This window comes from Onychostruthus taczanowskii, unplaced genomic scaffold (assembly GCF_017590055.1).
Source record: "Onychostruthus taczanowskii isolate IOZ18803 unplaced genomic scaffold, ASM1759005v1 scaffold2, whole genome shotgun sequence".
Taxonomy (NCBI): Eukaryota; Metazoa; Chordata; class Aves; order Passeriformes; family Passeridae; genus Onychostruthus; species Onychostruthus taczanowskii.
In genome coordinates, this window is record NW_024499239.1 from 24,271,796 (window position 1) to 24,296,523 (window position 24,728).

General features: G+C 43.4%; 1 protein-coding gene and 1 long non-coding RNA gene across 2 annotated transcripts in view; one reads left to right on the forward strand and one right to left on the reverse strand.

Annotated features, from left to right (window-relative positions):
* The window catches only part of FGFRL1 (fibroblast growth factor receptor like 1), a 167,061-nt gene that overhangs the window by 85,255 nt on the left and 57,078 nt on the right, over window positions 1-24,728 (reverse strand). The window contains exon 3 of the mRNA XM_041402793.1: window positions 89-361. Coding sequence (XP_041258727.1) covers window positions 89-361 — 273 coding nt within the window. The remainder of the gene's footprint in view (window positions 1-88; window positions 362-24,728) is intronic.
* LOC121335032 lies at window positions 2,735-6,080 on the forward strand. The gene is made up of 3 exons (XR_005952512.1): window positions 2,735-2,993; window positions 3,314-3,428; window positions 4,343-6,080. It is a non-coding gene; the product is annotated as an uncharacterized LOC121335032 (long non-coding RNA).

Here is a 24,728-nt window from a genome sequence, read left to right on the forward strand (position 1 = left end):
CCTGCAAGCACCTACAGCTACATGGAAATCAGCTCTCTCCCTGTGTCCCCAGAGGAGGGGAGGCCTGGCTCTGCCCAGCCCGACTCACCGATGACGATGAGGGTGTAGTTGACGTTGGTGCTGCCGAAGCCGTTGGTGGCTTTGCAGATGTAGGTCCCCGCATCCTCGCTCTCCACCTCCTTGATTTTCAGCCCTTGCTGGAGGATTCGGAACCTCGTCCAGCCGCTGTGGATGGTCCGTCCGTCCTTCATCCACATGGTGAGGGGCGGGGGGTCGCCTTCCACCGGGCACAGGAGCTTGATGGTCCTGCCCAGCCTCACGGACTGCCGGTGAATCACTTTATCGGCGATCCTTGGGGGGCCTAGGAAAGAGCAGAGACAGGAACAGCTGTTACGACTTTTGCCAGTGACACAGCACTGATTCAAAGCCGAGTCATCAATCCGGCCACTACACTGACTGCTGTACAGAATAGAAGGTGCTTACCAAAAATCACTTACAACCAAGGCTGAAAATGTCAGCAGTTACAGAGGGGTACAGCAAGATCTGAAGCTGTAGTTTTGCAGCTCATGCTAACCCACCAGGGAAGACTGGTTCTGGGCTCTATTGCTTTTCCAAAATTTCCAGCATTTTCCTGTCACAAGAAGGAGCCCAACACACAAACTTTCCTGGTGTATTTGGTAAAGAAACTGTAGTTGTTTTAAACTTAACACCTATCCTGAAGGTAAAATCAGTAACAGGAGTGGTACTTACAACAAAACACTGCCCCACACCCCCCAAATGTTTTAATTCTTTCATGTTGTATGTACAGTAATTCCCTTTAATAGTCACCAGATGGGCTTTATCTGAGACACATAATCCTGCAGTTGTTGAACACAGAACATTCATTGGGTAGTGCTTCAACAAAAGCACAGCTTAGCCTGACATGTTAACATTGCTTATAGTCCAAAAGAGGATATTTTTATAAATTTCCTTAGCAACCCTGCTGGTTTGACCCACTTGACAAATATTTGCTCTTTGTAAAAGGTGATAATTTCATACAAAAGAGAGTGTCCCTGGAATGTCTGACTAAAAACACTGTTTGCCACATGATAACAGGATGCACTTGGACAGGCCAACAATCAGAAAAAAGAAGTGATAAAGGCTCCAACAGTGGGAATGCTCCCATAGCTGAATTCCAACTGAAATTCCTTCCCAAGGCTCTGAAAAGTTGAGAGAATTTTTCCTGCATCTGCCTTTTCTGCCTTTTCATTAATTGCACAAGTTCTCTACACAGATTGCAATAGCAGTGCTCTTCCCAGAATAGTCTATTAATGGGCGTGATAATAAGTGCCCTGTTCTTGCACAAGGGCAAAATGTTTTGCTAAAGATTGCTGATGCTGAGTTGCACCCAAAACCCACAAGATGTTTGTGGGATTTGGAACCATTCCCTCATATTTTACTCCTGTTCCTAATGTTTTGCAGGATTGCACCCACAGGGGATAAACTACAGAGCTCATATTTGCACTTCCTCATGACTAATTCCTATTATTCCAAAGTCTGCTTGATTTTTCCTCAGCATGACTGAGGCAGCACATACAGTCCAGCTCCTGAATGACTCCAGAGCTGCTGTTGCAGTTACTCATGTTGAATTGCACCCATGAATTTTGCAGCTTTCCTGGTGAAAAGAAATGCTGCTCAAGCTGAGAAAAGAGTGGTGAACTAGCTTGAAATTTATTAGTCTAACTAAGAGGCTGGTTAAATCAATGGTCTTAGACACACTCAGATTCTGATGAACTCTTAATGACCCAAAGTAAGGACTTTGAGAGCACTTATTCTGAAAAAGTCAGAGATAACAAATATAACAAAGAAGGCAAAGATAACACCCACCCCTTCACATCTTCACAGTCACCTGTGGGAGATCTTGGAGGTGATGGTATCCTCCAATACTCTAAAGGAACTGGCAAAACACCATGAGAAATCCTGCCTGTCCAGGTGTTTCTAAAAATTCCAAACCACCCTTAGGTTCTTCACCTGTGAGATTTCCAACCTTCCCCATGGATGGAAAGATAACCCCAAGACCTTTGGAATGCTGGTCCGACACAAATTGCATTGCTGAATATTTTAAAGTAAAAATCCACCCACGAAGAGGGCCATGTGTGTTACCTTTGATAAGGCAGAATTCACAAACACTGGGTGACAATCTGCTCCCACATTCTGCTACATTTCCCTACATGGAGCCCTCACTCAGTGCAAAGGAGCAGAAATGCCCAGACAAGTCCACAGACTTGTTGAAATTCTGGGCTGGCCCTTGGAGAGGTTCTTTCTGACTCAGAGCCCTATCAAACCAAGTCAAACTTTAAGAGTAGTTTCACTGCAACCTGCCTGTGAGCCAGGACACTCCTTCATGCATATTCAAATGACAAAAACAGATCTATAATTAGTACTGGGGAAAAAAAATGTTTGGTGCAGGGCAAGCAGGGACAGTGGAGAGAGGAGCACTCTCCTCCCAGCTTGGAAGCCTGCTGTAGGCTCCTTCAAAATCCCTTTCCTTCCGACATTCATGGTGACTCCTGATGAATTTTGAGACCTGGAGGAATCAGATAGTTTCCCACTCACGTCATGTGCTTCTCTGGGGCAGCCTGCACAAGCGGGGCTCCTGATGGCACCAGAGTTGCCTCTGGACCTGTCACATGTTTTTGGGTCAGTGGTAAGCTTGGTCCTCCTAAATGCCATTTTCCTTTGACTGACCTTTCATTCTGAGGAATTGTTGGATCAGTCCCTGTCACAGGATCTATCCGCAGACCTTTATGACATTTAGAAAAGGGTGCATTTCTTAGAGCCATTCTGCCTAAAAACATTACTGCAGCTCTTCATTAGCTCCTCCAGCAGCTTTCTCGGGAACAGGAATAAAACCCTCCCCTCACTCTTTTTTCCTGCTGTGAATTTTGCCAGACACAGCATGAACTTCTCGGTAACGTACAGCTCTAGGACAAAGATGATAAGGCCTTGTTTCTGTAAGTATTTCCATTTTCTTACCTCTCATCTTTGCATTAATAATGTTCTGCTCAAGCAATACTCTCTGGAATCAGTGTTCTGATGCAAATATCAAGCACCATGATAATTATTACAATACTGTAATTTACTACTGTGTTTACAAAGAATCACAATATAATGCAGCACCTTCACATACACCAGAGGCTTCAGACGCCCTGGCAAGCTGGACCTCCTGAAGCTGGGCTACAGCAAGAATAAAATATTGATATCATCACGGATGTTTATCTCTCTTTCTCATGTACAGGCATTCATTGGGTCTTATTTCACTACATATCTGTAGAGCCCTGCCTTGGGACTGCAACAGTGACAGATGAATGCTTGTCCAGTCAAGACACACTTTGGCACATCTCACCACTCCTCACCATCAGAGGCATCAGGGGAGGCAGCAGAGAGGGGTAAGTTTGTTTTGAAAAAAGGCTCTTCTCCAATATCCCCTGAGCAGTGGGTGCTGCTGACACAGAGCTGCCTCACACACTGTCTAGGCATAAACATCTCCCCCCTCTGAATCCAGATATTAAACTGCTCAGCACTACTCAGGTTCTCTTGGAAATTAATGTCCAAGGTTTCTCTATAGCAGTCCCATCTCCTGCTGCATGAACAGAGTAAAAAGATGTAGTAAAAACATGCTGAGCCTGCTAATTTCCTGTGTGCAGCTACTGACAGGAGCTCCTCAACTTCTAGAACTGGCCCATAATATGCCAGGGGGTTCCAGGAGGGCAGAGTGCCCAGTTAGCCCTCCCAAGGCGCTGATTTGGGAGTGTCCCTGGTGTCTGACCCTGCAGGGCTGGGCACGTGTGTGCTCACAGCTGAGTGCAGCACTGTGGGAGCGGAGCCCAGGCCACGGGCCATGCAGGCTGCATACATATCTACAGCTGCTGAGCCAGGCAAAATCCCAGGAAAGCACCTGCTGCTTCACCTACAGCTGCCAGGGAGGTACAAAAAGGCTGAAGCCTGGCTCTGACTGACCTCCCATCCCTCGCTGCTACCAGTGTCTGTCCCGTGCTCTAAGGCAGCATTAAAAGGCAGATGAAATTACTGCTCAAGCAGCCAGTGTCATGATCTCTGCCGTCCTGGACTCCAGCTTTGTGTTGTGTGTGAGTAGAAATGCTCTAATTTGAGTGCAATACCCTGTGCCTGCTCACTATAGCACTGCTCTTTCCTTGTTTGTGGGCAAGGCAACACCTCAAGAACAGGAGAGCAACAGCATAAGGGATAGTTCTGAAACCTGAAAACATTTCATTAAACCAGACTGTTAAAATAGTGACTTCATATATTTATTAATGCTAATATGTATCATCTCTCTGGCTAGGGGGAATGAATCCTGTCAACTGCCATCTGCCTGCACTCACAGGCCAAAGCTGCAGAATGGATCCTTTCAAGGTGGAGCAGCAGAGAGCAAGTGCCTTCTGGCCCTGAGTATAAATCCTGGAGGAGTCCCTACACTGTGCTCCCCCTAATTTCTTAGCCATTAGGCAGTGATTCTTGGAAACATCAGCCTTTTTTAAGCACCAAGAATCTCCAATCTGTGATGCTCCTGAACACAGCAATTACTTCTTGTAGCATTTTCTCATGGGGTATGGGAGAAGGGCATGAAAACGAGGCCCCAGGTAGATATTCCATCCAAGATTTTCAGGCATTTTTGTAGTCAGGAAGGGAGAGGAAACTCTTGCAGTTTTCCACCAGGCAAGGACAGCTCTCTATGGCCACAGGGCACTGCTTTTAAACCCCGTCTCAGTGGAGAGGGCGCAGCTGGTTCTACAGCCTGTCTGAACAGAAGGAGCTTGCTCAGAAAGTTAAGCCCCACCTCGACACAAGCCCAGTGTGGGCAGGTTTTCTTAAGTCCCCCTTGTCCTCAACCCAACAATGTGAGAGAATAATTTCTCTACTGCTCTGGCTGAGGGAGAAGGGTGGGATTTGACATCTACGGATGTGACTCGGGAAGAAGTGATGAGAATGCAGCTGCCTCCCCCCGTGCTTTGTTGTTATTCTTTCTCCAAATACAAACTAAATATAACTTTGCCCGATAACATTCAAATAATTTTAGTTACTAGCAGGGATCATGCCTGGAGTTCCAGGGGCCAGGGTGCAATCAGGCTTAAAATATAATTTCAACAATCCAGAAACTACATTTTCCACAAAGTTATTTTCTTGCTTGTAGTTTCCCCATCTGCAAATACATATAAACACAACCAGAAAGAAACCAACAAGCTCAGCCAGATGCCAAGTTTTCTGTTCAAGATCATATAAACTCAGTCAAACATTAACAAGGAAATGCCATGATCACCTCATTTGTTTTAAATATTTCTGCTCATATACATGCAGACAAGTGTGCAGATTTATTTGCCTCATTTACGAATACAAGCAACTGGAATCCCCATTCTGTTCCATTATATAAAAGACAGACCCTACACCTGTCTCACTGAACAGCTGGGCAATTTTCAATTTATATCCACTATCCTACACCACAGAAAAGCCCCACTTGCTGCTCTGCTGCTGACACTGCTTTACTAGCATTCCTGCTCTCCTCCCCAGTGCCTTGGGAAGGGATAGTAGTTGCCATTTCTTGGCAAAAGGAGTTATGTAAAACCCAAGAAAGCTTCTTTGCTTTAGCAAATAGCTATTTCCAGGAAGCAGCAAAAACAACTTCTAGAAGTGTATTTAAGACACAAGAGTGGAATAGCCTGGAGCTTCCTGTCCATATTTCTCACAGACAAAAACACACACACATGTAATTATATCTTCCTGGACTGCACTGCAAAGTTCATGCACTCATTCAACTCATACATGTAGTAAACATGATTTACAGCTCTGTGTGAAAACCCTCTAAATATATGATGTTTTGATAGTGACTCAAAACCCAGCACTATAATTTAGTAACACCTAGCAGTGAAAGCTAAATGATTTCCCACTTCACATTCCTAACTTTCCATGAACCCCTTTTTACTGCTAAGCTGGGGGGGAGATACTGCTTCTGCAATTGTTTGGACTTATCCTTGCTATTCCTACAACTGAACTGCTCACTAATATCAAGCTTCACATATGGTGAACGCACCAGCACTGACCCATGTCCTATGAGACCATTTGCCATCACACAGTTCAAAGTGAACTTTATTAACACATTAAACATAATTACAAAGAGGAAATTCCAAGGAAGGTCAACAAGCCCGGACAGTTTCTTGGAATGGAAAGTAATTTATAATATCCACATACTGTATTGTAAAGTTTATAAAGAAGTTAAATAAGTTTTAAGAGCCCCATGGGTTATGTATATTTTATTATTTAATACCAAACACATTCACTTTCTATGTAGATAAGACTTCTTTTGAAGTTCTGTGTTAGCAAATTAGCAAAGTCATTTACAATGAAGCACCCAAACAACCCATCAACACTTGGAATTAGCATGAGGGGCTGGAGTACCACAGACAGTGTATGTCCTGTGAGGAAAATAGAGCTAAGCACAGAAATGTTTCACTACAGCAGTGAGATGAAGGAATTGGAGAGAGATTACCAACCAAACTGCTAGTTTGGTGTAAACACAATCTCTTACACCAAAACTTGAAGCAACATTTGGCCTTCACCATGCTCATCACTGTAAAACCTGAGCTTCCAAAGTCTTTACTACCAGGGTGGTTCACAGCAAAGTGGATTTCCTTTACCTTTCCCATGCTTCAAAATGTACACAGGCAGCTGGAAAGGGCCACCTAAAAGCCATATTTGAAACACACATCCAGAGTTGCCTATCTTGGGGTATCTGCTGCTGCAAAGCTGGGCTGGACAATTCCTGCTTACAACCAGAGTTTAACCTCTTCTACAATAGTTTAACCCTCTCTGCAAGACCAAGATGAGGATTATGTAATCACACTCTCTGCATATCATTAATACCATTATTTGTATTGGCATTCTGACTGTAATGGTGGATGAAAGGACAGAGGCCTGGCTCTGCTAGGACAAACTCTACCAAGGAGCAAGTCCCACAGGGAAGGCTTTACAGAGCAGTGTTGGGAACAGTTTCAATCAAGAGGAGTAGGTGTTCCTGAAAGAGAGGAACTCTTGGCTCTCTGCACAGTTGGAAGCCATTACACGGAGAGCAGAACTGATAAAAATGCTTTTTGAGAGAGATAAAAGGATGAATGTGTTGCCCATGGATCCCATTAACTAATGGAATAAGCAGTTCAAAGGACTGGTGAATCCAACATCTTTTCATATTTTCAAAACAAAACAGTTTGCATTTCCAAAAGGTATGTGTTAGCCAAGCAAAGTAGGGGTCAGCGTGGGGGTAACTGGTCCAAATGCTTTGGTATGTGACATGAGGAGATCAGATTAGATGAGCTAATGGGTCCTTCTTGGCTTGAAAACATAGGCGCCCACAGACAAAAACAATGCTTATCAAAAACAATCAAAAGATTAAAGAAAAAACCAACAGCATCTCCGTAGAACAAAGACTCTGAGTGAGGAACACAAAAACACCACAAGTGTTTGCTGACCAGCCCTGATGGCTGGTCGGGCTTAGATTTGGAAATCATGGACTGTTTGCAGAAGCAAGCTCCAGGCTTGGGGTGCATGGCTCAGCCCAACAACCTGATGGAGAAAACAGCTCTGCAGATCCATTTCACAGCAAGTGAAGTGCCATATCTTCTCTTTCTTCCCTTCCTCTGTGGTAGGAGTTGCTTTGCTGATGACATGGATATTTATTGATAGCACAAAAAGCACCTGCCATATTTTTACATGAGTGATAACTAGCCCCTTGTGTGAAGGCTGCCAGTAAATTTCCTACTCTAGATGTTCCAAAACTAAGAAAACTAGAATATCTGGGAACATGTTCCATTTAATTAAGTGCCCTGCATACACATTTCACTGACATTTAATAAAATAGTTATTGTATGTTAAACAATTGGCACTAGATTATTGCTTAGATTTATTAGTTCAACAACAGTAGATGAGATACGTATCTCTTACATAGTTTCTAAATCCTTTGAGCATATGTTTTCAATAATCAGTTGGTATTTATTTAACATGAAATTACCATCTTATTAAATTAAATGTGCATGGGTGACATTCAATTTCAGTTGTTGCCAAACATTTTTTCAGCAGCAAAAAATAGTAACTTTATCCCTCAGGTTTCGAGGTAGCAAACGCATAGGAGAGTTAGGATTACTTCAAATTACTTTTGAAGAAACAGACTTCATATGCTGGAAAGTTTCTAGCGTGGAAGAAATTATATTATTTATTGTTTCTCAAGTGCTGCCAGTGGGATTACTGTGGGCCAAAGGAGAGGACTAATATTTCTACTCAAATGCTAAAATTATACTGACGGTGCAGTTCAGGTATGCAGCTAGATGGATAATCAGAATACTTTTTTTAGAGAAGAGATAAGTATAACAAAGGTGTGTTGGCACACACACCCTCACAATCTATCTCTTCCATTCCCATTCAAGAAGGCAAGCCTATCTAAAAAATTTAATTCCTAATTTATTTGGCATTTTTTCAAAAGAAATGGCCTTAAATCATGGCTTAAAGTTTTTTAAAATTAGAAGGGGTTTGTTTTTGTTTTTTTTTAAGTCTGCTATTTCCAGGAAGGACAAGCATAATTCTGGAAGAAAGCTAGAAATCCTCTGGCTTGAGGGAGGATCCAGAACCCAACTGAAATTCCATCGCCCCAACCTGCTCTCTCCAAACCTAACCCAAACCTCCACCATCTCCACCACAGGTCACAGAGGGACCATTCCTGCCAACACAAGCCATTTGTTTGCTTCCCATAATCTCTGGGAAACAATTCAGTCAGGCAGCCCTGAATTACCTTCTGGTTGGATCTACCCAAATTTTAACATAAATACCATTGTACTATGCCCTTCCAACTGTTTCCCAGCTATGCAAATCCTGCTTCACAAGCCTAGTGGATTTTCCAGCCAAATCGCCCACATCTTTAAAACTTTCAGTAAAACAAACACTCCGCAAGACTCAGTTTAATTCACTTTTTTTTTTTTTTTTTTTGTAACAAAACTCCCCTTCGAGCCACCAATAGCAACTACATTCCAAATCCCCAGGCTCCAAAGATAGGTGTTCATTTCTGAGACAACCTTCTCTGATTGTTGTCCCCTTCTTTGTTCCTCCTTCCTGCGGGCAGCATTTTGTCACCTATCCATTTGATCTGAACAGCTCCTAGAAAATAGGATGCCCAAGTTCATGTCTGGTGACACAGGCTCCTCTTGAGCCTTGGTAGTCAATATTTAACCCATCTGAGCACTGTGCAGGGTTTAATAAGTAATTAGACGTTTCCCTTATGGACAGGCTCTTGTGTGAGCATTGTGCAAGCAGGAAATGGCAAGTGTCATTGTTTATGTCTGCAGGAAAACAGAAACCACGATGGTTGACTCTGTGCCATACACGGGAACGATGCAAACACGGACCTTTAAATAGCTGGTTTGCCTTCCTGCTAGCCCACAGCAGCAAGTTTTCAGCCATAGACTGACACAGGAGCCTTTTTCACTTGTATCCAAGGAATTGCTTTTCCTCAAAATATTCTTAAAAACCTTTTTAACCAGAATTTGCTCTAAGGTATAAAAGTGGAGAAGACTTTAAACTCTTCCATCCACTGCTGGCTCCTACTGGCCTTTCCCAATACCCACGATGGAAAAGGTATGGTTAGTGCATGAAGGACTCAGAAGAAAACCATCTTGAACACTCACTCTTGATCATGAGACTGCCAAAATATCCCTAAGCCTTCTGCTGTTGGGAAACCAGTGGCAGTGCCCTGCATGGCAAGGCTGCTCGCAGCCCTCCCTTTCCTCTGCCCTCGTCTCTGGGGGCTTCTATGTTTGGTCACCACAAAAGCATGGTAACAACTGTTTGATGGTGACCACAAAGAGATAAACATTGTGGTATTTAAGAACTGGAGATATTTTCAGAGGCTTCTCTAGAACAGAAAGCATTTCCAGCTGAATGGCTGCATAGCAGGCTTGGTATGGAGCCTTTGGCAGAACTGTTTTCCTATGAGAAAATCACATTTTTGTCAAGACACAAGACTTTACCTGGTTTTCTCTTTCAAAGAGTTTTGCCTGGTTTTGTCCCCTTTTCAGCTTGAGAAATATTTTGGGTAATAATTTTGGCCAATCAAAGTAAAACACATGCAAGCAAAAAGTTGTGATTTTAAAAGTGTGTTGATTAAGCAATGGTAATATTTTAATTGGTTGTTGTGTTCCTAAACTCTGAAAACAGAATTGATTTTGGACAGCAATCAACAACAACAACAACAACAACAACAAATATATATATATATGTATACACACACACACACATATATATATACCTATGTCTATGTGTATATTTATATACATAACTTGTCTTGCTCTGGAAGAAAAATTGAAAGTAAAAAAACAAATTTTGCTCCAAAAGAAAAATTCAACACACTTTTAAGACAGTAGCATTTTAAAATCCTGCCTGAAACTATTCACTGCTGCCCTACCAAAACCTCCGTGGTAGATGTGATAGGAGCTGGCTCTTTCTCTCTGAATCAAAGTCTCATCATAAAGGTCTACCTTACATATGCCCACATCAGTGTCTTAACCTGGACCAGAGACATACTTTAAAATTATTTTTTTTATTTTCACCACCAATTATACTTTGCTTCACATCATGAAGCTGTTTTGGTGCACATGGACTAAGTTGCTTTTGTGTGAAATTGAGCTGCAAGGGGCAATTAGTTCTTAGAATTAGAATAAAGCTATTCTGAAGTGAAACACTCCTCTGAAATGGAGGAGCCACCTCCTCAAAACCAAATGTTTTGCTTTATAGATCCAATCTTCCCAAACCTCACCAGCTGCTAATGCAGACAGTCAGCAACTGCTACCTGGGCCCCAGGGAAAACAAAAGCAGAAGCTGTCCTCTGGCATTTGCATTAACGAGCACTCAACCTACATGACCAGGCTGGAGCTGATCCAGAATAAACTCCCAAAGTGCCTTTAGTGTGAACATCACCTCCTCAGCACCAAATATTTCACTTGAAAGATTTGTTTCATTGCAGAATGTTATGCCAATCTAGCTTATACACACCTGTACATGACTTCCAGGAGGGGAAAATACTTGAATGCACTTTAAAATAAAGTTTTCCCAAGGCTGATTCATTGAAAACCTACATTTAAACTCAACAGACAGCAAGTCTCCTGCACAGGGAAACTGTCACTGAATTCTTATAACATTCCCATCTGGTTACTGCTCTTCAGACACTGAAGCACACACTACCTGATGTAAAAACACAATACACTCACTGGGACAGAGGCAAGTGCAGCTTTTTGCAGCCTGCCTGCATCTAGGAGAGCTTCAAATGGACCCATTTCCTCTGCCCCTCCTCTGGTTTGCTCCCAACAGGGTTAGTGCACTCTTACCTGGTTTTATTTGTTTTACTACCAGGAGAAGGTGAAGACTTGTTCTGTCAGACTTACTATGTCCAATTGCACCACCTAGGACTGCCAGAGGCTGTGCTGTAAAGTCCTGGGACTGCTGAGCTTCTAAAATCGTAAAATCAGATTTTCATTTAATCTGGTATGTCCAAAAGTTTGCTGCACTCCTTGCTGCTCAAAAGCTGCCTCACATCACCTGGAGGAAGGTATTCCTCCCATACCACTATTGCACACCAGCATGGCATGTGTCAGGATGAATGGTATTAGCAAACCAGCACTTAGCAGTGGGTATAGTCTGCCAAAATTGAAGTATTGAAAGCAAATATTTAAAATATAAATCCCTTTAAATTCCACAAACTATGGATCTGTAAATACTTCTCCTTTGCTGAACATCCCACATTGCCTGCCTTTTATCCCTGTACATCTGCATCAGCAGCAAGATGGTGCTAATTATTATTTGATACACAAGCAAACTACTAACCCCCTGTTCTTAGCACAGCCTGCTGCTTTATTTGAGCTGCCCAAACTTCAGCAGCTACAGAGGCACACGGGAGTTTTGCAGACACCGACTGCTCCCTGATTTCAAGCGAGGCCATTCCGCTGGCGGGCTGCGCACTGGAATGTAACACTGTATCCAGCAGGTAGATAGAGCCACTGGAATATCAATTAATGTGCAATCCTATTACCTCAGTGTCTGGTAATGTGCAGTCCCAGCTACCCTCCTGCAAATGGAAGGGGGAGAAACCTTGAGAGCACAGGCGCTATCTAGGAAAAGCTGTGCACGGAGAAATATTGTCTCGAGCGCGGAGCTGTCCCGCATCCCATCGCGCACGTGCGGGTACCGGCACACGCACGGCGCATCAGCTGTCAGCAGGAATTCCTGCCTGCACACTCAAGTGCTGCCACAGCTGATGCACATCTGAGCAGCTTGTCCACTTGCATAAGCCTTTCTGGGCTTCTCCGCTCACAGAAATAGGTTTTACTGTTGAAGTGTCTTGAACTTGTTCTTGAGGGAAGCCACGTCAGGAATCACTCCGTGCTGCTCGCTGGCATTTCTGAGCAAGGAGTCAAAAGGTCAAAACCCAAGGTCAGAAAACAGCAGACATGCAGGATCCCTTGCTGTACCTGAGGCTGGAGAAATCAGCATATTCCTAATCAGCAGCTAATCCCCTAATCTTTATTGCATGTAAATTCCAACCCCTTCCCAATGTCTGTGCCATGGTATTCTCCAATCTGATTATGGTGAAACCCCATTGGAAGACTAATTGATAAAAGATGGAAATGTGTAAAATCGATTTGCTGTATATCACAAACAGCGCCGCAAACCCCTCCAGGGATCAAAGAACTGCCATCAAATAGCAACAAACAGAGGGCTGTTAAAAACACTTCTTATCTAATAGTGGATGTGACTATTTAACAAAAGACAAAATTCACTTCCGAAGGGAGAACAGTGCTGCATTGTTTGACTGACAGTAAAGGATCAGTTCATGACTAAGGCAGAACAGGCAGTGAAGAAAGGTTGTCATTTAAGGCCAAGCTGTAAAAGTGTGAGGGCAGAAGACAAGAGGGTCTAGATGCAGTCTGACTCACAATTTACTCCACCGACAATCTCTGCTTTACTTCCAGAAGGTACAGCAGGAGCGCTCTGGGCATGGAACAACTGGTCAGTTATTTTTGGCCAATTACTTTGTCATTTAGCATTTCTCCTGATATGAAGCAATAATCATTGGTAGGCCTGAGCAAAACACTTCAAGTTCTGGTCCTGAGCTCAGTCAAGCTTTGCCTGAAATGGCTCCACCATGAGAGTTCAGAGCTTTGGCCCACTGGGAACAGCCTGGACTCCATTATTATAACTACAGTGGTTTTTAGTGTTGAAAACAATGATTTGATAATGCTTCTAAAAAATAAAATACCTTGGCAGGATCTCACTCTTCTACGTCAATTTCCTCTGGTGGATGTAAGGGAAACAAAGCCTCCTTCATATAATTCACCAGAAGACAGAGAAAACTACTAAATTAGGAGAAAGCACAGGCCAATCCAATTCCTGTGTTTCATGCATTGAGGGGAGTTTGCCAGAACCCACAATTTTAATTTTTAAATCTTGTGATATTAGGTGCTTTTTTTTTTTTTACTGTCTGTTTTTGGAGGGGATGATCCTGAAGGAGAACCTCCTGTTTATTTAAACACAAAAGAAAATTTATGACCTTTGTGATTGCGGGGAATCACTAAATGCTCTGAAAACAGGAAACAAATAAATAAAATCCAGTTTGTTGTAACATTCAAGCCAGAATACTGTTTTCTGTGGGGTTTGACCAAGGAGTATTGAACACACAGGATTAGTAACGTGAGTGTTTCCCACGGATGTGTCCCATGTGATTTTTTTTTGTTTAAGCATCTTTATGACATGCATTAACAAAAGGCTGCACTGGCTGTGGGATCCAATAGCTGTAGGATCTGAAATAGCTTATGCTCCATTCACCATACAGGAGATTATAAGCAGGTGTCTCTCCTAGAGAAACTGGCACATTACAATCAACAGGAAGCTGGCTCATATTCCCAGATGTTTGTCATTATGGGAAGCAGGGAGATGTTAGGGTCAATAAAACCACGCTGCTACTCTTGCAGCACCTACAGTCCAAGAGGGACCTTCAGTAGCTCAGTTCTGCCATTGATAAAAGTTTTACAAGACCTCTGCTCCAAACAGCCCTGAAATCAAAGGTCTGTTTACTTAGCCTTTGCTTGCTGGGCTTTAGGATACTGCAAGGAAGATCAAAGCAGAGACCTCGTTTAACATGTCCAAGTACACAACCAGCAAGTCTGTTTATGTTGGATTCCTACACACTGAGAGTGCTGCTGTCTGTCAGCACTTCAGGCTCATTTTCAGCAATATTGGGTGAGGAGGGAAATATTCAGAAGGACCCCACAGATTTTGGTCCTGCTGAAACAGAAGTGAAAGTCAGAGCACAGAGCTCTGCTAGTAACTGTGACTGCCAAGGTCAAACGCAAACTCCTTGCAGGAAAAAGGAAACCTTCATGGGTCAGAGACCTCTGGTCTCTACTGAAGGGCTCCACCATTAAAATGCAGCTAAAGTGTGCATGAAAAGCTGGAAAAGAATTTTGGTTCTGTATAATTTGGTTCTGCACTATTTGGTTCCATATTATTTTTTATTGATTGTACATAATGAAATTCGGTTTGGCACTGGTAAGGGATGACAGCCTGAGCACCTCATGCACAGAAAGAGGTGCAACAGCCACCAGCAATTCACATCTCCCACTGATACTTGTCCAACCCCACACTGGGGATGGGACAGCAGGCAATTTATTAATAAAGCTTAATTTCCAATGGCCCCACATTCTGTGGAGCCATTTCTCAGGGCCTACTAAGGGGCAAGAATCTGATGACATCTTCATTTATTTATTTGCTTGTTTGTCACTGTTGCATTAATGTCTCTCTGTGTAGAAAATTCATCTATATATTCAGAAAAGGCTGAAGACTTGCAATGGCCTTTCTTCCAAGCGTGGTGGCAGTGGGATGCAGCACAATTAGAATCCCTTCTACATGACTTCCCATTTTCACAAAGTTTGAACTTAGTATCTTTCACATCACTCCTTCTCAAACAAAGTGTGTGAAATTGGCTTATAGGCTTAAAAGCTACTGGAAGGGATGGAGATGGATTGACCCTCAAAAAATGTCACCACATGAATTTCATCTCTTTAGGACACCAATGTAAAGACCAGCCAGATAGGTATGGAAAGGGTGGTCAGACAGAAGGAGACAACTGGTATATAACTTTGGAAGTAGGGCTCTTTCTTTGAAACATTTATCTGAGGATTTAACCCCCATCTGGTATCACAGCAGAACCTCCACCAGAAAATCAAATAACAAACATTGGGATGGATCCACTTTATGCTCATTCATTCCTTTTACTTTTCTCAGTGTTCTGTTAAAGTTTCCTAGGAAAACCCTTTCATGGTCTGAGCAATGTTGCTCAAAATGAATAGAAACCTGGGACCTGCAAAAGGCTGTAACCAGTGCAAGGAAACCAAATCTCCCAATAGACGGCTCACTCTGGAGCTGCCTCCTGCAGATGCCCTGCATCTCCCTCTGAAATACCCAAAAAGGCAGAGACAAGGCACTAGGGACTGGCACTGGCCCATAGATGAGCCCAGCAGTAACAAACTAATACCTGCTGCTCCTTCCCTTGGCTTCACAGGGGAGTAAAACTTTCTAAGTTAAAAAGTTGTAAGGACCATGTGGAGAAAATCTCACAAACTGTGGGCTGGAGGAGCCCCATAGGTCTCATTCCCATCCATCTCTCTGGACTTTCTGCAGAAATGGCCCTTTAAAACAGACAGATAAAAGGGAAGAGAACCTAATGGACAAGGTGCTTTCTTAGGTCCTTGATAGTCAGAGAGCAAGAGTCACACAAGGTACCAAAGTGCCACAAATCGCACAATTGCACAAAGCTGGTGACACCTTCCTCTCTTGAGGTGCTGTGAGGACACACACCAGATTGCCAGGCACCCTGTGACCACAGGCAGATGGGAATCTAGATGGATATGCAGCTCTTAAGACTCACCAAAGAATCTTCTCCGTTTTCCAGGGGAGATATTTTCCCTAACGAGGCAATACAGCCAGCTTTGCTCCGCCTCATTCCACTGCCTTAGTCAAAATCCTCATCTACGCTCCTAAACTGTTCCCTCCCCCTCCTCCTGGCTCCAGTATCCAATCCCTTCATACACTTGCAGACAGTCATTGTCCCCTCAGGTGTCACTTAGCCAAGCTATACATATATTTACAAGTAGCTCTTTTAATCTTCTCACATAAATCAGTCCCCCCAGTTGTCTGATCCAATCATCCGGGCCTGTCTCTCTCTGTCCGGACGAAAACCTTGCCTGTCTCCCTGACATCTCCTGGATATCGAGCTGTCAGCTCAAGCTCAGAGCTCTTAATCTTCCTCCCCCTCCCCACCTCCTTCTTTAATTGCTGTGGACACTGCTACTGTCCTGCCTGTCGCTCAGGCCCACAGCCCTGGTGTTATTTTTTGCTCTGCTCTCCCTCTAGCTCTCCCCATCTTGGCTCAGACCCTGAGCCAAAGTCTTTCTGCAGCTCCTTGATAAGCCCAGCCCTGGCTGCCCATCCACTCACTTGGAGTTTGCATCCAGACTCCCATCATATTTCATCAAGACTCCTCTGCTCCAGCCTTGGCAAAGCACACTCTTGCCTCATCCATATTATTTTTTTTCTAGGCACTGCTCTGGCCACTTCTCCCTCTCCTCACATCACCTTTCCCTTTCCCTGCCACATCAAACAGCTGCTACTTTTCTTCACTTGTCAAGGCTCCTCCTGGCCTCTTCCCAATCACTGTTCTACCACCTCTTCCTTACCAGAGGTCCACCCTCTTCCAGCTGTGCCATATGTCGAGGCTCTCTCCTGCCTTTTTACATTTTTCAAAGAAAATTATAGGTGTTTCCTGCCTTGCATGGGAGCATTGGCTGAGGCACTGGCTCTCTCCCTGCACATGCCCCCTTAAAGCTTTCCTGCACCAGGAACCCACCATCACTGGTCAGCAGCCAAGCCTGGCATCCTGCTGGTCCTCATGGCCAACACCATCTAACAGTTTAAAAGAAGAAGATATTTAGATCAGATGAGTGGAAGACATTCTTTACTCAGCATACACTGGAACAGGTTGCCCTGTTAAGCTGTGGCTGTTGCATCCCTGGAAGTGTTCAAGTCCAGCCTGCATGGGGCTTGGAGCAACCTTGGATAGTGGAAGGTGTCTTTACCCGTGGCAGGGAGGTTGGAACTAATTGATCTTTGAGGTTCCTTCTAACCCAAACCACTCTATGATTATAAGATGTTGTGGTCTCACTGCTGCTTTGCTCCAGCCATTTTCCTGCCATCCTCCTTCATCTCATACCCCCAGGGAGCTCTTGAGGCACAGCCTTCTTGTGTTCACCCACCTTGCACGGTGAGGTGAAGGCCCTGAGCACAGCAGTGACACACACAAATCATGCTAATCACAACAGCTTCACTAGCACCTCTCTGCTGATTATCCTCATTTCTGCATCCACAGCATTAACGTATAATTGCATTTTAACAAGCTTCATTAACACATTGCCTTAGTAAAGCTTAACACAGCCCAAGCACCCAAGGAAACCTCATGGTGCTTTTCTGCTCAATATAATTTTCAAGTCTTCTGTAACCTGATTTGTTAGGAATAACCTCAGGGCTGTAAAGCTTTTCTTCTGCCATCCAGTAATTAAGGAATAATTTGTCACGGAGCAAGTAAAGCTGCAGGGCAGGAAGGCCCTGTGCAACACAATGAAGCTGTGTAAACCAAAGCCCTGGGTACAGGAACAAAGCAAGCATCCCTCCCCTCCTTTTTTGTTAGCCAGGAGCTGGTGCTCAGCTCCTGTAAATGCTGCCCAGACCCCTCAGTAATGCAGCTCTTGCTGCAGGCAGAGAAGTGCCTGTGTGCACCCTGCCAGCACACACTGGCTGTGGCTCTGCCCCTCCTGTACTTTTTCTGGACATGGTGCAGAAAGGTAAACAGCCCCTTGCCAAATCATACTGTTGGCATGAGCTGTGTGATGGAATAGGATTAAGAAATGGGCTGCAAAGCTTTTTTAAGAAAGTTTTATGAAGCTCCAAAGGATAACTGAAACTCCATATTTTTTAAAAAATAACCAGCCTGGGAAGAAAAAAGTGAGTAATTTAGGAATAGGACAGATTGAGCACAGGTAATACATCTATCGAGTATGATGGGTATTTCTGTCTGGTTAAACCTTTTCCAGCCTTAATATTTTTTCCAGTTATCTCAGTCACATAAAAGTCAAACACTTTCCCAAGCATTCCTGGAAAGATGCTTCCTGTTTTGGTGAGGGAGAAAGGGTATTTTTAAGTAAAAAATGATCTGACTATGCTGACTGTGTATGTCACAAAACCAGAAGTAGTTCTGCAGATGGAGGTTGTTACCTGATTTTTTTTCCCTTAACTTCCATAGTAACCAGATTAAGGAACTGCTGGCAAACCTCAGTTGCATTTCCAAAAGCATACGTAGGAACAGTGTGGCAGGAATAGAAAGCTATAGAATATCAACAGCTACACAGTCCCAGACAGCTGTCTGTGAAAGCAGAAAACATGGGGTTAATGGTTCTTTTATACTTTCCTTTTAGTACTTGCAGACAACCGAGGACTGGTATGGAGATCATTGATCATTGCTGGAAATTCTCCACGCAAAGAGACACGCTGATCTTGTGAAGTGTCAGCAACACTCAATTCCCATTAATTTTAAGGGAGATAAAAGATGTCAAGCATTTTGTAGTGTATTCTAAATCTGTGGACAGATAGACTCCCATCTCACTATAAAACAGGTTCTCCTCCAGCAAACCCCTCTCACACCTCTATTCATCCATGCTTTGCAATTTTCCAGCTTAAGCACATAAAGAAGAAAAACAAACAGTTGTCAACTATCTGATACTACAATAGTGATTCTTAAGGAATATATACTTCTCACATCCTACTACCATTATTTTAACATTCAGAGGTAAATGAAAAACTTCACCCATCCCCACCTTCTCCCCCTTTAACCAGACAAATAAGGCATTCAGCTTGTCTGAATTTAAATTTTTATTGGAGTTGATCCAGCAACCAGAGCGCATTGCTAGAAGCCAAGGTCCTGCTTCCTTCAATACACCTCCTTCATTCTGACTCCCTGCTTTTGTACAGCTTTGGTAATCTCAATCTGTGGTCAGGGATAGGATAAAATTTCAGCTATTTCCCCCCTCAACTGCACAGAACAGGGCTTGCTCTTAAATCAAAAGCCCTGCACCCTAAACCTCTGGTTAAGTATTTAACCATAGGCAAGTCTTTGAAATCATCACAGGCTTCTTTTTTTCTTTTTCTTAGATATAGTGCTGAAAACCACAGAAGTGAACACAGATCTCAGGAATATCAAAGGTATTCCGAGGAAACTGGGGGAATGGGGCTCATAGGGTGGCTCCCCCAGTGCTTTCTTGGCCTGATCTTCTGAAATAGATGGCATTACCAGTCCTCATCAAAAATGTAAAATTTCCTCCCTTTTTGTCTAGGGCATGAGAAAATATGGTTAACTTTTCTGGAAGCATTAGGAGGAAACAGCACCTGCAATCCAAGCAGAAGTCACTTTTCTGTCATTGCCTTGGTAAATCACCTCCACCTTCCTGCCCAGGATGGTGTGGGCTCCCACACACCTTCTACTGAGTTTAGATTTTGCTCTCTCAGTACTTCTCCTTTTTTCCTCTCATTCCCTCTTCTCTTTACAAATAGTAATTCAAGAACCATGATCACCCCTTTGCTTGGCTTCAGGTCTCTTGCATGGGCTAAAGTTACCTCCAATTCTCCAGCATGGTTTGGGGAATTTATTTATATTCCGTGTTCTGGAGATAGACCCCATGTCTTGCCAAGGGCTCTCAGGGGTATTACAAAAGGAACACTGACAAATATTTATGGAACCTAAAATGAAATTCAAGACACTGTTAAAATAAAGTTTGCTTTAGGTTTTTTGGGGTTTTTTTTAATTCTCCTGAAGAATTGACCTGGCTTTCTTGGCAAAAAGACTAATCCAAATGCTATTGGTATCTTAACAGCTCATTAGAACCACATGCTTCAAATAAAGCCATTGCTATCAGACATGCTGAGTGGTTCAATTAAACAAATATGAAAATAGACACTTCATCCTGCTTTAACTAAGTTGGATCACTTCACTCCTGAATCCAGAATGACAATGAAAATGATATAGTATTTATAGAGCAGCTTTTTATCCTGAAAGATCCCAAAGGATTACACGCACCCTGCTTCACACACTGCTGAGATGCTGCCCCTTCCAGGGAGGAACACACGAGCTGTCCCAGTGCCATGAGGAATGGCACATGGCAATTCAGACAGAGGAGCAGAAAAGAATTCCACATTCAGCTGAAACTATAGAAAGGAATTTAAGCACACAGAATAGAGATTGTTTAGGCTGGAGCACATCCAGCACAGAGGAGGTATAGCGAGTGATCTGGTGTTTCAAATACAGAAGTTAAGGCAAAACAATAAAAAAGTGCTGGTTCAAACTATCCAAAACCCAAAATTTAGGGAAGAAGGGGAAATGCCATCTTGAAGGTGAACAATTTAATTCCTTCCACTTCAGTTGTGCATGGAAAATTCTCTAGAAGATGTCCTTGCTCGCCATTCCCTTTAGGAATATAAGAACCAGGAGTAATAATACTTTGCATAGCTGCCTAGTCACATAAGGATGACACAGGATATATTATGAATTAAAGGCTTCAAAAAGCTTTGTCTGGTGGTCTCATACACATCAGAGACAGGAAAATACCGGGTCCATCTACATCACACATCAACTGCTGCCAGGATCCCTGCTGGCATTTCTGCCTCATTTCACATTAGCTGCACTGCAAATATAATGCAGCCTGTGGGGAGAGAGAGACTTGCCCAAGGCTGCTCTGTGAGTCTGTAGCAGCAGCATCAGGAATCCAGTTTTGACTCCCAGTGCTCTGCTGTGACAAGCAGGTGATGCCTCCCCACTCCAGGACAAATCCCCATGGCCTCACATGAGGAGCTCAGCAGACCTCAGTGTACTATGTCAATAGGTGCCCAAAAATTATCAAGTAAAGTTTTATTTTGTGAAAGACAGAAAATAAAACCAGTGATTTATGGAGCAGCAGCATGGCAGGTCATGGTAAAACAGGGAAATCCATCACTTTAAGAAGTTAGGGACACAGTGACATGACATGAAGTCATGTGGGCACACACCAAATGTCAGCTGCAACTTTAAGGGTTACAGCAAGGACTGGAACCAGCTCAGCACGAGGAGTTCAGCCTGTGGATGTGCTCATGATGACACATCTGCAAAGAATCAGAGTCACAGAACAATTTGGGTTGGAAAAGACCTTTAAGATCAAGTTCAACCATTAAACCAGCACTGTCAAGTCCACCACTAAAACCACATCCTTACATGCCACATCTGCACATCTTTTAAATCTACTCAGGTACAGTAAAGAGAAGAGCCCTGACAATATTACTGCAAACATCCCCCCAGCACAGAAGTATGAAAGAAATACAACTGTGCCATGAGAGGTTTTTACCTGGCACACAGACTAGCACTAGCATGAGCCTCTCTGCAGAACATTAGCAGAAAGCACCAATTTTATAAAGCTTTTTTCTTTTTTCCAGTTCATTTAGCCTGAAGCAGAGCAATCAAGACTCTTCTGGCAGGATATCACATTCTCAATCTGTAACCACTTAAAGGAAGAGGACAACTATTGCAGAGAGATGTCCCAGGAGAAGAAATCATTGTACAAGTGAAAGGGATTTCTTTGGAGTGACTTTCAAAATAATGTGAAGCTGGTCTTTTCTTTTCTTTTCTTTTCTTTTCTTTTCTTTTCTTTTCTTTTCTTTTCTTTTCTTTTCTTTTCTTCTGTACTCCAAACCTTTCTTTTTCTAGTCAGCAGTTGTTCACAAACCTAATCTTTGGTTTCAATAAAATAAGTAAGGCAGATAATCATTTACTGTGAGAAGGAAGGAGGTGACTCCATGGCCATACAATCTCCAAGCACTTTTTTCCTGGAGGGAAGTGCTAAGAGCAAAATGAAAATACTCAGACTTAAGAGATGAGGAAAAAAAGGAAGATGTGCTGTGTAAAGAAGACTTCCAGGGGCTCTATAGACTGCCAAGAGCTAGCTCTATTCTCTTATTTATATGTATTTTTGGGTGTTTTCAGTACTCACAGAACTCACATCACTGACAGCAGAGGGGAAAGTGCATCTATACAGAGATTGTGCATTTCCCTGCCATGACAGGGATTGTGTCCTCAGGTATGACAGAGAAGGAGGGTACAGAGTTCAGCCCTGTCTGGCTTGAGGCTGCACAACACACAGGACAGCAGAACTCCAGACCCACATGGCATTGCAGAAAAAGGCTGTGGGATAAATCATGGCTAAACAGGTAAGGAAAATAGGTGCCAGCTCTGGTTTGGGAGGTGCATTGGACCGAGGCCGCCAGCTCTGCTGCTGTTTTGGAACAAGAAACCCTCTATTTTCACCCTTGAGCAAGAGGCAGGTTGGACTAAAGGGCAGCAGTCTGACCTGGAAGGAACTTTGTGCAGCAGCCTTAAGGCAAAGCAGCCCACACAAGCCACGGGAGCCAGGATTTCATACAGAAGTGACTCTGTCCCTCTGCTCCTGTGTGAACACGCTGCTCACGGTGAGTGAGTAAGCCTGTGTCATCCTGCAAGCCCAGGGTGTTAGAACACACCCAGCTCCAAAACCCCGTGGATGGTGAACATTTGCAATGCCACTCTTCAGACTGCAGCACGGGGCTGTGAACAACACCAACACCTGCAGCACACCGAGATGAGGTGGCAAGGGCTTCTGCACAGGTGAGCAGCCAGAATGTGTGCCTTGGAGAACCTCTGGCTGGTGTTCAAGGAAAGAAAGCAAGCCTGGCAGAGAGTGTACCTTCTCTCTCCCACCCTGCCAGTGCCTTTAGGAAGGTACACTCTGCCCTGGCTGGTGCTGATGCACCTCTGTTGACACAGCCCTGCTGCTGCCTGCACAGGCTGAGTGCTCCTGCTGATCTCCCCACTCAACTCCTCTGACCCTGGAAATCCCAAAAGGCCATCCAGGCTGTGCTAAAATACAGCGACTGTTGCTGGAAATGAAGGCAAAGTGGAAAGGGCAGGATGTTTAAACAATGCAACTAAGGACTGAAGATACTAAAAGTTATTTAAAATCTGTTTTTATAAATAAAAAAGATGATTGCGAAGCTTAGCATCTTACAATCAGTTCCTCTGCATATGTATATACACACACATGAACAGCATGTAAAAATGCTGCATTTTATCACATCTCTTTGCAGATCAGGACATGACACCAACCTACATACAAAAAATCCATGTGTGTGTACGGCCACATATTTCATGGAAGTAGAACTTCAGCACTGTATTACTGAAATGTGTGATGTTACTCCACAACCACGAGGGCTCTCTCTCTGTATCATGAAATACGTGGCTATTTTAGCACATGCAGAGCCTACCTTCTGCAACAGCATGACATCACCAGCCCCACATTCAGAGAATAATCATGGCCTTGTCTGCCCTGCAAAAACTGACCCCATAATTCAAAAAAAAAAAACCAGTGCAGTTCAGCCAGGAGCAGCAGGAGCAGTGCTCTAATGCAATACTGGACTCGGCTGCTTTTAGTGTTGGATCATCTAATTCTGTTCAGAGTGGGGTAAGAAAAACCATGGGCAAAAGCTCCCACACCACAAAAACCCCTTGCCATAGTCTAATTGCAGCAGCCATGAAGAAAGTGAGGGGAAAATGGTTTCACAGTCCCCAGATATTTTTGTGAAATGTCAAAAGAAAAATTCTATTACAAAAAGGAGTAACAAAAAATAATGAAAGAACCTCAGCATTTTCTTAAAACTTTAATCTGTGAACATTTTTCTATCTGGTCAGTTTTTCCAGCAGCAGTTTGGGAGTGTTTCATTTCAATCCTGGCAGCTGCTATTCATTTTTTATCTTTTCAAGCTTTTTCGTAAAAAAGTAACCTAAATTGTAGATCAAACCCAAACTATGCCAAATCAGACAATCTTACATTTCATTTGAAGAAAGTAAATGGCAATCACAGCCTCCCTGGGAGACAATTTTATTCCTACCATTCTTTATTTGTACAACAATTAGCCTTTTTCTGATCCAAGATAAAGTCCCCCAGGCACAGTTGTGAAACATGATAATAGCCGAGTGCTGGGGTTTTTTTAAATGAACCTGATGAATGACCAAAATCAATCATTCCCTCAAAATTTTAGCTATGATGAGCTGACATCTTACACCCTGGAAGAGTTACCTCCAAAAATTCTCAGCTAGACCCAAGGGTGATATAGGAGCATCCTCAACTTCCATGTCTCACAGCAGTTCATGGGTGTTATGTCATTCCACGGTGCTTCAGCAGCTGTGCACTGGAACAGCCACTAGCTGCTCTTCTTAAACACAGAATACGTAAGATTTCGTGCACATCAGACTTTAAAAAGCAAAAGTAACCCCTTCCCCTACGTGGCAATGTCAATGAGAAATGAAATTAACTGAATTCTTTCATGCCCAGAGCCAGTGAGCTGTAACACAGGGCAGCACAGCAGCTCCCCACGTCAGCCAGCAAGGAAGAAATGCACTGAGACCTTGTGCCAGATGCATCTTCTCATTTCACTGGCATGCAGGGATGGGTGAACACGTCAGTAATGCACCCCTTCCCTCTGGT